The following is a 15,773-nucleotide window of genomic DNA, read 5'->3' as shown; positions in this document are numbered from 1 at the left end:
TGACCACAGTTTATATACTGCCAAAAGCCAACATTAATCAGGCACTCGATATTGAATGCTGCCATCGCTAAACAAACCAGCCTACTGCAACATCTTTCAAATGATTGTCAGGAACTTCATTCAGGTTCGCCTGAAGAAATCTCTACCCAATTATCATCATCATAACACCTGCAGCATCAGAGGTCCCAACACACTTGACCACTGCTGTTCTACAATTAGGAATGCCTACCATTCCATCCCAGATTTCGGGAAATCTGATCACTTGGTTGTCTTTCACCTACTTGCTTACGGGCAGAGACTAAAGAGCAAGGTTCCAGAGGTAAGAACAACAAAGAGGTGGTTGCGGGAGACAGAGGAGTGGCTTTGGGTTGGTAAACCACGCTGTGTTCAAGTATTCATCAGATAATCTGAATGAACAAGCCACAGTTGTCATGGACTTTATTCAAGCGTGAATGTGTTCCCACAAAATCATTAAGAATCTTCTCCAACCAGAGGTCCTGGATAAACCATTACACTGCGGTCTGCTGAGAGTCAGATCAGTGGCATTCAGGTCTGGTGACTAAGTAAAGTACAAGAGGTCCAGGTACAATCTCCAGAAAGCCATCTCACATGTGAAAAGACAATTCTGGACCGAATGCTATCACCTACAGAGTGAAACCAAGCAACATAGGTGACAATGAGACTTTGCTCACAAAAGAGTTCAATGCCTTTTATGCTTGCTTTGACCGACAGAACATGGAGGCATCTTCACAAATTCCCATGGTCTCTGATGAGCCTGTGATTTCAGTCTGAGGACGATGTATGAGCACCTTTTGGGAGGGTGAACGCACAGAAAACTTCTAGCCCAGATTACGGTACTTGGCCGAGTACTTAAGACCGTGCTGATCAACTGGCTGGAGTGTTTACCAATATTTGTAACCTCTCACTTTCAACCTGCTTCCAGCAGGCTTCAATTATATCCGTGCTTAAGAAGAACGTGATAACCTACCTCAATGACTATCGTTCAGTAGCATTTATGTCCACAGTGACGAAGTGTTTTCGGAAGTTGGTGATGAAACATATCAATTCCTTTCTGAGAAGTGACTTGGATCCACTCCAATTTGCCTATGGTCACAACAGGTCAACAGCAGGTGCCATTTCAATAGCTCTTCACTCAACCTTGGAACATCTGGACAGCAAAGATGCATATATCAGGATGCTTTTTATTGACTACAACTTGGCATTCAGTACTATCATCCCATCAAAACTAATCATAAGCTTCAAGACCTCAGTTTCTTCACTTACAGACTCCAGCCAGTTCAGATTGGCAAAAACATCTCTACAATCTCCATCAGGACAGGTGCATTATGAGACTGTGTGCTTAGCTCCCATGCTGTACTTTCTTTATACTTATGACTGTGAGGCTAAGCACATCTCCAGTGCCATATTTAACTTTGCTGAATCAACAGTGATGATGAATCGGCATATAGGAGGGAGATTGAAAATCTGGCTGAGAGGAGCCACAACAACCACTTCTCACTCAATGTCAGCAAGACCAAAGAGCTGATTATTGATGAGCTGGTCCTTATTGGGGGATTAGAGGTGGAGAGGGTTAGCAATTTTAAATTCCTTGGTGTTATCGTTTCAGAGGATGTGTCCTGGGCTCAGCATGCAAGTGCTATTATGAAGAAAGTGCTGGCAGCAGCTCTAGTTCCTTAAAAGCTTGCAAGGATCCAGCATGACATCTAAAACTTTGGCGAACTTCTATAGATGTGTGGTGGAGAGTATATTATCTGGTTGCATCATGACCTGATATGGAAATGCATATCATATAAAATGCACAACCCTTGAATGGAAAGTCCTAGATAAAGTAGTGGATACGGTTCAGTCCATCATGAGTAAAACACTTCCCATTATTGAGCACATCTACATGAAGGAAAACAGCATCCATCATCAAGGACCCCACCATCTAGGCCATGCTCCCTTCTCAGTGCTGCCATCAGCAAGAAAGGTACAGGAGTTTCAGGACCCACACCACCAAGTCCAGGAACAGTTATTACCCCTCAACCATTAGGCTCTTGAACTAGAGGGGAGAACTTCATTCAACCACTCACCCCATCACTGATCTGTTCCCACAACCTATGGACTCACTTTTAAGGACTCTGCATCTCATGTTCTCGATATTTATTGTTTATTTTTTAAATTATTACCTCTATTTTTTTTCTTTTTGCATTTGCACAATTTGTTGCCTTTTGCACATTGATTGTTTGTCAGTAGTTTTCAGCTGTGCCTTTAAATGTTCCAAGCTAGCCTGAAAAGATATCTTGGTACGAAGGTATTAAATATAAGTGCACGTTTAGGGGATTATTATGGGTTTGTGTTAATTCTTGCATAATAATTGGGGAAGCAGAGCCACGAAGAAATGTTAAAAGTGATAGAAGTCACTTGACTTCATTCAATAAAGGAGTTTGTTTCCTGCTGATCCATTCTCATTTGTTTCTTCCTCAGTTGATAAACCAAGTACTGAACCGAGTGACAGCAGAGAAGAATCTCTTTGATCGTGTGGTTAATCTGCGTTTGCCTGGTGAGTGGTATCCTCCTTGACCCTTTCTCAGAAATGCTTTTAGTAAGACCTATGAAGGATACCTGTGTAGCCTGCCAACTTGTGAGCTACCTTCAATTTGTTAGAATTTGAAGGTAAATCTACCTTTCAAAATCTAACAACTAGTTGTGCATGATACATAGCATATACTTCCTCTGTTTCTTCCTTGGAGCTAACCATGACTTGTTTCCAATTCAGCTGTGGGTTCTGAAGTGGCTGATGAAGCTAATGTGGGAACTGCAGTGGAACAGGAAGTGCTTTGGCAGGTAGCTGAGTGCTTTGGGAGATGTGTTGTTTGCTATAAAAGTTCTCAGTGCCATTTTGAATGCTTCTCCATTCTGAGCAGCCAAGCTGAAGAGGATTTCCACAGATCAGTATGGCTGTCACAAGTTTTCAAGGAGCCTTGAGAATATCTTGAATTGTTTATCCACAAGGCGGTCTCAGGCCATGACAGAGCAATGTGGAACAATGTGCCTTCCTTGCAGGTCTGGTGCAGAGTGATGTGACCTGCCTGCTGGAGGTGACTGAGTGTAACTAGAGACCTTGTGTTGGGGATACTGGTATAGGAAAGGATGTTAAAGTTCACTTATTCTGCCAGTGGATTCAAAGTTTTATAAAGGGAGTATTGGTGTTATCTCTCCAGTGCTTTGACTTGCCTGTTGTAGATATCGATATTGATATCTCAGGAATTTTCAATACATTAGAGCAGAGGGCAATGTTACCAAATGGATGGTGAGCTTTGTACCAGGTTTGAGGTCTCTGCTTTTGAATAGTCTTCTCCCCAGAAGGCTAAAGGTTGTACTAATACACTAAACCTGATGATCAATCTTCATCTTCAATATCTGTTTTGGTTGAGACTTGGAAAATGGGCCATATTTTCAACGTTCTTATTGTCAACCATTGATGTTGCTGGGTGATGTTCTACAGCAGGAGAGGCATGATCCATAGGGCCATTATTTAATCAGCTATGATTTAGAGTTAAGGTTTGGAAAATGGAATACATAACCGTTATGCATGCACTACACTCAATGACTGAAGTTCAGATATCCTTGTTTCGTAGTGAAGACAATATGGGTTGAACAGCTTCCCATTTGATATGTTGTTTAACTCTTTTCCATTGAGAAACTTGTTAAGATGTAGTGCCAACTTTAAGCAAAAAGGGTTGCTATATAGCAAAAAAAAGTTTTAGGGCAATGATGCAGCCTTGTTTGACTCTGGTCTGCACCAAAATTCTGTCTATTGTTGATGCATTAGTTGGAATCAGAATCAGGTTTATTATCACTGACATCAGTCATGAAATTTTTTATTCTATAACAGCGCAGGCATAACAAATCACTATAAGTTACAATAAGAAAATAAATAAATGAATAGTGCAAAAGAGGAATAGCAGGGTATGTTTCTGTGCCATTCAGAAAGCTGATGGCAGAGGGAAAGAAGCTGTTCATAAGTGTTGAGTGTGGGTCTTTGGCTGCTGTACCTCCACCCTGATGGTATTAATGAGAAGAGCACATGTCCATATGGTGAACATCCAAATGATGGATGCCACATTATTGTGGCACACTGCCTTTTGAAGACGTCCTCAATGGTGGCGAGGCTTGTGCTCTTGATGGAGCTGGATGAGTCTACCACCCTCAGAAATCTCTTACAATCCTGTGCATTGGCCCCCAAGTACTAGACAGTGATGCAATCAGTCAGAATTATGCCCACAGTACATCTACAGAAATTTGCTAGTCTTTGGTGACATACCAAATCTCCTCAAATTCTAATGACATATAGACACTGGTGTGCCTTTATTGTGTTTGCATCAAAATGGTGAGCCCAGGTAGATACTCTTGAGCTGTTGACACCCAGGAGCTTGAAACCACTCACCCTTTCCATCGCTGACCCCTCAATGAGGACTGATGTGTGTTCTCCTGACTTGCCCTTCTTGACATCCACAATCAGTTGAATGCAGGATTGTTGGTGTGACACTATTCAGCCAGCTTACCAATTTGCTTCAGTACGCCTCCTCATCGCCATCTGAGATGACATTTGAGCTGTGCTTAGCCACACAGTCATGAGTGTAGAGAGAATAGAGCGGTCAGCTAAGTACACGTCTTTAAGGCATGCCTGTGTTAAGATCATGGCTTGCATGTCATTATGTTATAGCTATAAATGGTGATGAAATTTTTCAGACAGGCAAATTTAGGAAGATGTGCCACAGTTCTTTCCAATGGTGGATTTAATTGTTGTTGTCAGGGCCCAAATTGGCAGGTTTAGTGGTGAAAGCTGTCCGCCTGCATATCTCTTGAAACTGACACTGCAGAGGAGGTTACGTTCAATGTGACTGGTATGCAGGGTCCATGCCGTACTTAGAGGAGGAGCTCCTGCAATAGGAGGTGACTGAGAATGATCCTGACCAAGGTTTACCCTGTGGCAGAGAGCAGAGAAATCTTACTACAGTAAGATTTCTGTTTCTTGACTGACTATTTCAGAATATATAATGCAAAATAAAAAATTATTGAATTATTATGAAGCAATTGAAAAGAAAAAGCTTAATATGCCTCTGAATCCAAAGCCCTGTAAATCCCTTGTATGTGTATATGGTCATGGAGCTGGGGTGAAATTCTCCAGCTTAGTTCTGGGGAATGTTGACAAGGCTGGTTTTATCTTGGTTTGGTAGTCCAAAACTGGGTTGGAGGGGAGTGTTGGCAAGCATGCTGTAAAATTAGTCAATGAGTAAAGAAGCCTCTGTATCAACTAGTGCTTGAAGAGTAGCCCAGGAACTACGTCTGTGTGAAGTGCATCCAGCAGCAGCTCTTTGAAGACCCTGTTAGGGATCTGGAGCAATAGCTGAATGACCTTCGGCTTGTATGGGAGATTGAGGAGATAATTGATCAGAGTTACAGGGAAGTAGACACGTCAAATTTGCAGGAGGCGAGTAGCTGGGTAACTGTCAGGAGAAATGGAAATGTGAATGGGCAATTAGTGCAGAGCACCCCTGTGACCATTCCCCTCAATAATATGAATACTATTTTGGATACTGTTATGGGGGATAACTTCCTAGGGGAATGCCACGGAGACCGGGTTCCTGGCACTGAACATAGGTGTGTGGTGCAGAAGGGAAAGAGAAAGAAGAGGGAGGTGATAGTGATAGGGGACTCAATAGTCAGGGGATCAGACAGGAGGTTCTGTAGATGTGAATGGGACACCTGAATGGTATGTTGCCTCCAGGTGCCAAGGTCAGGGATCAGGTCCACAATATGTTGGAGAGGGAGGGAGAGCAGCCAGATGTCTTGGTACATATTGGTACCAATGACATAGGGACGAAAAGCAAAGAGGTCCTGAAAAGAGAATTTAGAGAGCTAGGTAGAAGGCCTAGAAGCAGAACCTCCTGGGTGGTAATTTCTGGATTGTGGTCTGTGCCACACACCAGTGAGGGTAGAAACAGGATGTTTTGGCAGATTGATGCATGGCTCAGAAGCTGGTGCAGGGGCAAGGCTTCAGGTTCTTGGATCATTGGGATCTCTTCTGGAGGTGGTATGACCTATTCAAAAGCGATAGATTGCACCTGAATCTGAGGGGAACTAATATTATCACAGGCAGGTATGTGACAGCTGTTGGGGAAGGTTTAAACTAATTTGTTAGGGGGGGGAATCTGCGTGAAGGGACTCAGGATAGGACATATGGTAAAAATGTAAAGATAATGAGCAGTCAGACTGTCAGGAAGGGCAGGCAGATGATAGGATGTAATTGCAGCTAGCAGGGTGAATATCAGTACATTGGGGATGCAGAATCAAAAAGGAGAGCAAATACAGTATTCAAAGTGTTATACCTCAATGGAAGGAGTATAAGAAATAAAGTGGATGAACTTGTTGCACTATTACAGATTGTCAGGGTTGATGTTTCGGCCATCAGCAGTTGGGAGCTGGATGTCCAAGGTCAGAGCGATAGGAAGGTAGACAGAGAGAGTGGCATGGCTCTGCTGGCAAAGAATGGCATCAAATCAGTAGAAAGATGTGACATAGGATGTTGAATCCTTGCAGGTTGAGTTAAGAAGCTGTAAGATTAAAAAGTCCGTGATGGCAGTTAAATGCAGGCCTCCCAACAGTGGCTGGGATGTGGACCACAGATTAAATGGGAAATAGAAAAGGCATGTCAAAAGGGCAATGTTATGATAGTCATGGGAGATTTCAGCATGCAGATTGATTGGGAACATCAGGTTGGTAATAGATGTCAAGAGAGTGAGTTTGTTGAATGCCTGCGAGGTGGCTTTTTAGAGCAGTTTGTCATTGAGACTACCAGAGGATCAGTTTTACTAGATTGGGTGTTGTGTAATGAACCAGAGGTGATTAGGGAGCTTAAGGTAAAAGAACCCTTAGGAGGCAGTGATCACGATATGATTGAGTTCAACTTGAAATTTGATAGGGAGAAAGTAAAGTCTGATGTAGCAATATTTCAGTGGAATAAAGGAAATTACAGTGGTATGAGAGAGGAATTGGCCAAAGTAAGTTGGAAGGAGATGCTGGCTGGAATGACAGCAGAACAGCAATGGCATGAATTTCTGTGAAAACTGAGGAAAGTGTAGGATAGATTGTTATGTACCCCTAAGGTTCATATTTTCTGTGGACTGACACTTTAAAACGCCAGGAGAATGAGACTGACTTTTGGACACTGTTTGAGCTGCTTCAGAGAGCGAGAGAGAGGTGGAATTATTTGATGGACAATCGATGTTATGGTTTCTCTGCAGCTTGTTTTGAATATACAAGAACAGTCACAGACACATACTACACAGTTAGAGTCAAGTTGGATTCGGTCAGTGGAAGGCACCAGTGAATCGGTCGCTGGTTTAAACTTTCAGTAGCCCAAAGGGGCAAGTTGAGATAGATCCAGAGTATTGATAAGTGACTTTCACAGGTTTCTGCAACTAGAACAAGTTTGCAGAGAGAGGAGGGGAGAGGAAGGTTTGAAACAGAAGAAACCTAGTGACAAAGAGTTCACTGTTTGGACTCTCTCTCCAAGTAGCCCGTGAGGGTGAGTTTGTTTCCATTCAGCTACGGAAGTGTGATTGTCACTTAGTTAATCTGCAGGAGTGAGTTCTCTGGTGAGGTGAAAACCTTTGTGAATATCACGTGTGTGTTTACCCTTTGTCTGGGTGTGGTAGTTCACTGAAGAAAGGCACCTCTGTGGTAAATCACTGTTGGAGTTATTTCGTATGTCATGGAGCTGGATAAGTGGCTATCACCTTGTGAGAGATTGGGGTAACATTGTGGAATCTACCGGTGTGTCTACCCTTGCCTGGGTGGTGGTTCCCTTGAAGATGGTCCCCTTCGTGATAATCCATATGTGAATTCTGTTTGAGTATCCTGTGGCAATCACTTTGAGATGTTCCGTAGCTGAATTTGGGTGTGGTACCACTTGTGTTGAAAGGATATTTGTTGAAGATCACTGTCGGTGATACTTCGTGTGTGGAGTGGAACAACTTCGGAGATAAAACCTACTGCTATTGTTATTTTGTATTGCTGTCGTGGAATATTGACGTAATTGCCTTCTCACAACATTCGCCTTTGGATTACAAACATCTCGCATTAATTAACTTCCTTCCTTCCTTCCTTCCTTCCTTCCTTCCTTCCTACCTACCTACCTACCTACCTACCTACCTACCCAAATACAGAGTTCATAAGGATACTTATTATATATCAAACTAAGATAGCACAAAATGCATTATATATAAATCATAGTGATACAATCACAGTATCCCATATTGATGATCTATCAAATAAAATAAATTGAGTAATGAAATACATTGGTATGATTGATTATATTATTTTAAAAATCTATACCCCTACCAAGACAAAGCTGGTTGAAGAAAGAAAAATAAGAAAAAAAGAAGAGTACTTTACCATATAGCATTTTATAGTGATAGCCCAGATCTATATTTTAATAACAATTCAAAGATTTTTAAAATAGTTCAGAAAAGGTCCCCATAACGTTTGAAAATCTTAGTTAGAATCGGAAATCGAACAACGAATCTTCTCTAAATTTAAACATGACATAACATCACATAACCATTGAGCATGTGTGGGGGGGCAATCTCCTTCCATTCAAGCAAGATTGCCCTCCTAGCCATAGGAGAAATAAAAGCCAGTACCCGCAAATGAGAAGGCTCAAAAATTAAGTTCTTTCCTCAACAATACCAAATAAGGCAGTTAAAGGATTGGGCTTAAAACTAACTTTAAAAAGTACAGAAAAAGTTTGGAATACATCTTTCCAATATTTTTCAAGGCTCGAACATGACCAAAACATGTGAATTAATGAAGCCTCTCCATTATTGCATCTGTCACAGTAAGGAGATATATCTGCAATATAGCAAGAGAGCTTGTCTTTAGACATATGAGCCTTATGTACTACTTTAAATTGTAGAAGGGAATGACAAGCTCGTAATGATGAAGAATTAACTATTTCGAAAATAACCCTCCAGGTCTCATCAGATAATGAGATCTGTAAGTCCTTTTCCCAATTTTTTAAAAATTTTATCTAAAGGAGCTATTCTCAATCCCAATAACAGACCATTAATATAAGAAATTCAGCCATTTTCAAAAGGTTTCAAATTAAAAATTACAACTATTATGTTCTTATCCGAGCTAGTAGGAAATGTGTGTAATTTAGATCTTAAAAAAATCTCTAATCTGTAGATATAAAAAAAATTGGGTATTAGATAGGTTATATTTCACTGAGAGCTGTTCAAAAGAAGAAAGATTCCCTCCAACAAACAGATCCTGAAATCGTTTAATGCCTAATCTATCCCATTCTCTAAAACACAGATCGGTCGTAGATGGTCTAAAAAAAATTAGAAAAAATAGGACTGGAAAGAGAAAATCTCAATAAACCAAAATGTTTTCTAAACTGTAGCCAGATCCTCAAAGTGTGTTTAACCACCAAACTGTCAGTTAATTTATTTACAGATAAAGGAAGAGAGGATCCAAGAAGAGAAATAATAGAAAATTTGGTAACAGAATTGGCTTCCAAAAAGACCCATATTGGACAATCCTCACGATTAATATAATATAATTTACCTAAAGTTAGGTAAAGCAAAACCACCATTCTTTTTGCTATTTTGAAGGTGGGCTTTATTTAATTGAGATTTTGTGTTCTTCCATATGTAGGAAGAAAGAATCAAATCTAAAGAATCAAAAAAAGACTTGGTAATAAAAACAGGTACGGCTTGAAAGAGGTATATAAATTTAGGTAAAATATTCATTTTAATAGAATTAATTCGATCAATTAGTGATAAAGAGAGAGGTGACCAATTAGAGTGTCTTTTTCACATAATTCATTAAAGTTAAAACATTTTCTTTAAATAAATCTTTGTAATTCTTAATGATTGTTATGCCCAAATATGTAAATTGTTTTCTTACAATTTTGAAAGGAAGGTTAATATCAGTTGGTAAGGAAACAATTCACTCTTATGTAAATTCAATTTATATTCTGAAAACTGACTAAAATTAGTTAGTAAACGAAACACAGAGGGTAAAGAAGTTGTAACATTAGATATAAAAAGCAATAGATCATCAGCATAAAGCGAGACTTAATAGTACCTTAAGATACTGGTGATAGCTTTAGACTCTCGAAAGGCAATTGCTAAAGGTTCTAGCACCAAACCAAAAAGCAAAGGACTCAACATACATCCTTGTCTGGTTCCATGTTGAAGTTTATTTGGTTTAGAAGTCTGAAAATTAGTAAGGACCTGAGCAGAGGGAGATAAATAAAGTAATTTAATCCAATGAATAAAATTGGGCCCAAAATTAAATTTTTCTAAGGATTTAAATAATTAATTCCATTTGACTCGATCAAAAGCCTTCTCCGCATCTAAAGAAATCACACATTCCGTTATTTCCTTGGATGGAGAATGCATAACATTTAACAGTTGCTGTATATTAAAATGGAAATATCGATTTTTAATAGATCCTGTCTGATCATCAGATATTATAGAAGGTACAATATATTTGAGTCTATGGGCCAGAACTTTAGATAGGATCTTAGCATCAACATTGAGTAAAGAGATTGGTCTATATGAGGAGCATTCAGTGGGATTTGTATTCTTTTTAAGAATAAGCGAAATGGAAGCTTCATAAAAAGACTGGCAACCTACCGACCTTGCAAGACTCAGTGAGGGTAGAACATAAATAAGGTATAAGCAATGAGGGGAAGGACTTATAAAATTCTCCAGAGAAATTGTCAGGTCTTGGAGATTTCCCAGGATGAAATGAACGTATAGCCTCAGTAATTTCCTCCTGCGAAATAGGTTGATCCAACTGCTTTCGATCATCAACCAAAAGACCCGGAATATTTAATTGATCTAAAAAATTGTTCATTGTAGTATTAACCATATAACAATTACAGCACGGAAACAGGCCATCTCGGCCCTTCTAGTCCATGCCAAACGCTTACTCTCACCTAGTCCCACCGACCTGCACTCAGCCCATAACTCTCCATTCCTTTCCTGTCCATATACCTATCCAATTTTACTTTAAATGACAATACAGAACCTGCTTTTACCACTTCTACTAGAAGCTCATTCCACACAGCTACCACTCTCTGAGTAAAGAAGTTCCCCCTCATGTTACCCGTAAACTTTTGCCCCCTAACTCTCAACTCATGTCCTCTTGTTTGTATCTCCCCTACTCTCAATGGAAAAAGCCTATCCACATCAACTCTGTCTATCCCCCTCATAATTTTGAATACCTCTATCAAGTCCCCCCTCAACCTTCTACGCTCCAAAGAATAAAGACCTAACTTGTTCAGCCTTTCTCTGTAACTTAGGTGCTGAAACCCAGGTAACATTCTAGTAAATCTTCTCTGTACTCTCTCTATTTTGTTGACATCTTTCCTGTAATTCGATGACCAGAACTGTACACAATACTCCAAATTTGGTCTGACCAATGCCTTGTACAATTTTAACATTACATCTCAACTCCTATACTCAATGCTCTGATTTATAAAGGCCAGCATACCAAAATCTTTCTTCACCACCCTATCCACATGAGATTCCACCTTCAGGGAACTATGCACCATTATTCCTAGATCACTCTGTTCTACTACATTCCTCAATGCCCTACCATTTACCACGTATGTCCTATTTTGATTAGTCCTACCAAAATGCAGCACCTCACACTTATCAGCATTAAACTCCATCTGCCATCTTTCAGCCCACTCTTCTAACTGGCCTAAATCTCTCTGCAAGCTTTGAAAATCTACTTCATTATCCACAACGCCACCTATCTTAGTATCATCTGCATACTTACTAATCCAATTTACCACCCCATCATCCAGATCATTAATGTATATGACAAACAACATTGGACCCAGTACAGATTCCTGAGGCACACCACTAGTCACTGGCCTCCAACCTGACAAACAGTTATCCACCACTACTCTCTGGCATCTCCCATCCAGCCACTGTTGAATCCATTTTACTACTTCAATATTAATACCTAACGATTGAACCTTCCTAACTAACCTTCCATGTGGAACCTTGTCAAAGGCCTTACTGAAGTCAATATAGACAACATCCATTGCTTTACCCTCGTCAACTTTCCTAGTAATCTCTTCAAAAAATTCAATAAGATTTGTCAAACACGACCTTCCACGCACAAATCATGTTGACTGTTCCTAATCAGACCCTGTCTATCCAGATAATTATATATACCATCTCTAAGAATACTTTCCATTAATTTACCCACCACTGACATCAAACTTACAGGCCGATAATTGCTAGGTTACTCTTAGAACCCTTTTTAAACAATGGAACCACATGAGCAATTCACCAATCCTCTGGCACCATCCCCGTTTCTAATGACATTTGAAATATTTCTGTCAGAGCCCCTGCTATTTCTACACTAACTTCCCGCAAGGTCCTAGGGAATATCCTGTCAGGAACTGGAGACTTATCCACTTTTATATTCTTTAAAAGCACCAGTACTTCCTCTTCTTTAATCATCATAGTTTCCATAACTACCCTACTTGTTTCCCTTACCTTACACAATTCAATACCCTTCTCCTTAATGAATACTGAAGAAAAGAAATTATTCAAAATCTCCCCCATCTCTTTTGGCTCCACACATAGCTGTCTGATTCCGCTCTGATTCTCTAAGGGACCAATTTTATCCCTCACTATCCTTTTGCTATTAATAAAAGTGTAGAAACCCTTTGGATTTATTTTTACCTTACTTACCAAAGCAACCTCATATCTTCTTTTAGCTTTTCTAATTTCTTTCTTAAGATTCTTTTTACATTCTTTATATTCCTCGAGCACCTCACTTACTCCATGCTACCTATATTTATTGTAGATCTCTCTCTTTTTTTGAACCAAGTTTCCAATATCCCTTGAAAACCATGGCTCTCTCAAACTTTTAACCTTTCCTTTCAACCTAACAGGAACATAAAGATTCTGTACCCTCAAAATTTTACCTTTAATTGACCGCCATTTCTCTATTGCATCCTTCCCATAAAACAAATTGTCCCAATACATTCCTAAATCCTTTCACATCTCCTCAAAGTTAGCCTTTCTTCAATCAAAAATCTCAATCCTGGGTCCAGACCTATCCTTCTCCATAATTACATTGAAACTAATGGCATTGTGATCACCGGACCCGAAGTGCTCCCCAACACATACCTCCGTCACCTGACATATTTCATTCCCTAACAGAAGATCCAACACTGTCCCTTCTCTAGTCGGTACCTCTATGTATTGCTGCAAAAAACTATCCTGCACACATTTTACAAATTCCAAACCATCCAGCCCTTTTACAGAATGGGCTTCCCAGTCTATGTGTGGAAAATTAAAATCTCCCACAATCACAACCCTGTGCTTACTACAAGTATCTGCTATCTCCTTACAAATTTGCTCCTCCAATTTTCGCTCCCCATTAGGTGGTCTATAATACACCCCTATAAGTGTTACTACACCTTTCCCATTCCTCAATTCCACCCAAATAGCCTCCCTAGACAAGCCCTCTAATCTATCCTGCCAGAGCACCGCTGTAGTATTTTCTCTGACAAGCAATGCAACACCTCCCCCTCTTGCCCCTGCAATTCTATCACACCTGAAGCAACGAAATCCAGGAATGATTAGTTGCCAATCACACCCCTCCTGCAACCATGTTTCACTAATAGGTACAACATCATATTTCCAGGTATCAATCCATGCTCTAAGCTCATCCACCTTTCTTACAATGCTCCTAGCATTAAAATAAATGCATTTAAGAAATTCTCCACCTCTTATTCTCTGTTTATCCCTAACGGTGCAAACAACTTTACTATCTTTTCTTTCTTCCTTCTCCCCTACATCTTTGGTCTGAGCGCTCCCCTTCTCTATCACCTGCCTATCCTCCCTCACACACTGTCTACAAGCTTTTTCTATTTGTGAACTAACCTCCTCTCTCCTAGTCTCTTCAATTTGATTCCCACTCCCCAACCATTCTAGTTTAACTTCTCTCCAGTAGCCTTAGCAAATCTCCCCGTCAGAATATTGGTCCCCCTAGGATTCAAGTGCAACCTGTCCTTTTTGTACAGGTCACACATGCCCCAAAAGAGGTCCCAATGATCCAGAAACTTGAATCCTTGCCCCTTGCTCCAATCCCTCAGCTACGCATTTATTCTCCACCTCATTCCATTCCTACTCTCACTGTCGCGTGGCACCAGCAGTAATCCTGAGATTACTACCTTTGCGGTCCTTCTTCTCAACTCCCTTCCTAACTCCCTATATTCTTCTTTCAGGACCTCTTCCCTTTTCCTACCTGTGTCATTGGTGCCTATATGTACCACGACCTCTGGCTCTTCACCCTCCCACTTCAGTGTATCTTGGACGTGATCAGAAACATCCCAGACCCTGTCATCAGGGAGGCAAACTACCATCCGGGTCTCCTGACTGCATCCACAGAATCGCCTATCTGACCCCCTAACTATTGAGTCCCCTATTACTACTGCCATTCTCTTCCTTTCCCTACCCTTCTGAGCCACAGGGCCAGACTCTGTGTCAGAGACATGGCCACTGCCGCTTCCCTCAGGTAGGCCTCCCCCTCCCCCCCAACAGTACTCAAACAGGAGTACTTATTGTCAAGAGGTGACTCTTCCCTTTCACTCTCCTAACTGTGACCCACTTGTCTACCTCCCGTGGCACTGGTGTGACCACCTGCCTGTAACTCCTCTCTATCAACTCCTCACTCTCCCTGACCAGACGAAGTTCATCGAGCTGCAGCTCCAGTTCCCTAACACGGTCCCTTAGGAGCTGCTGCTCGGCGCACCTGGCGCAGATGTGGACGTCCGGGAGACTAGAAGACTCCAGGACCTCCCACACTGACACCGAGAACAACAAGCTACCGAGCAACAACATTCTGATATGTCTATCCATGGCCTCCTCTACTGTCAAGATGAAGCCACACTCAGGTTGGAGGAACACCACCTTATATACTGGATGGGTAGCCTCCAACCTGATGGCATGAACATTGACTTCTCTAACTTTCATTAATGCTCCTCCTCCCCTTCTTACCCCATCCCTGATATATTTAGTTTTCTTCCCCCCTCTTTTTTTTCTCTCTCTCGGCCCATCACTCTGCCTGTTTTCCATCTCCTTCTGGTGCTCCCTCCCCCTTTCTTTCTCCCTAGGCTTCCCGTCCCATGATCCTTTCCCTTCTCCAGCTCTGTATCACTTTCGCCAATCACCTTTCCGGCTCTCAGCTTCACCCCACCCCTCTGCTCTTCTCCTATCATTTTGCATTTCCCCCTCCCCCTCCTACTTTCAAATCTCTTACTATCTTTCCTTTCATTTAGTCTTGACGAAGGGTCTCGGCCCAAAAAGTTGACAGTGCTTCTCCCTATAGATGCTGCCTGGCCTGCTGTGTTCCACCAGCATTTTGTGTGTTGCTCACACTCATAATTCCCCCTTTCCTCAAATAACAGGAAAAATTGAAAACTAAACCTACCTTGCCTTGCCCGTTTCCTCCTAAGCCCGTTGAGCCAAAGCCCCTAAGCCTTCACTCTGCTCCCAGCTCACTCTGCTGCCCGCAAAGGATGATACCCGCTGTATAAGGCTGTTCCTTTTAAATCTTCCATTCTTCACTGCCCGACGTCACACGCCTGCACAGTCCCGCCTCTCTCAACCCTGATGAGAAGAAAAAATCAAAATGGCTCCTGCAGCACTCCAGTTCAGATT

At 41.2% G+C, this 15,773-nt stretch overlaps 1 protein-coding gene across 1 annotated transcript in view; it reads left to right on the top strand.

Moving 5' to 3' along the window:
* The window catches only part of rnf123 (ring finger protein 123), a 435,502-nt gene that overhangs the window by 274,717 nt on the left and 145,012 nt on the right, over positions 1–15,773 (top strand). Inside the window, exon 34 of the mRNA XM_073072589.1 lies at positions 2,488–2,563. Within this exon, the coding sequence (XP_072928690.1) occupies positions 2,488–2,563 (76 nt within the window). The remainder of the gene's footprint in view (positions 1–2,487; positions 2,564–15,773) is intronic.

This window comes from Hemitrygon akajei, chromosome 19 (genome assembly GCF_048418815.1).
Source record: "Hemitrygon akajei chromosome 19, sHemAka1.3, whole genome shotgun sequence".
Lineage (NCBI taxonomy): Eukaryota > Metazoa > Chordata > Chondrichthyes > Myliobatiformes > Dasyatidae > Hemitrygon > Hemitrygon akajei.
The sequence above is the reverse complement of the archived record's forward strand: the minus strand, read 5'-3'. Positions and strand labels throughout refer to the sequence as shown.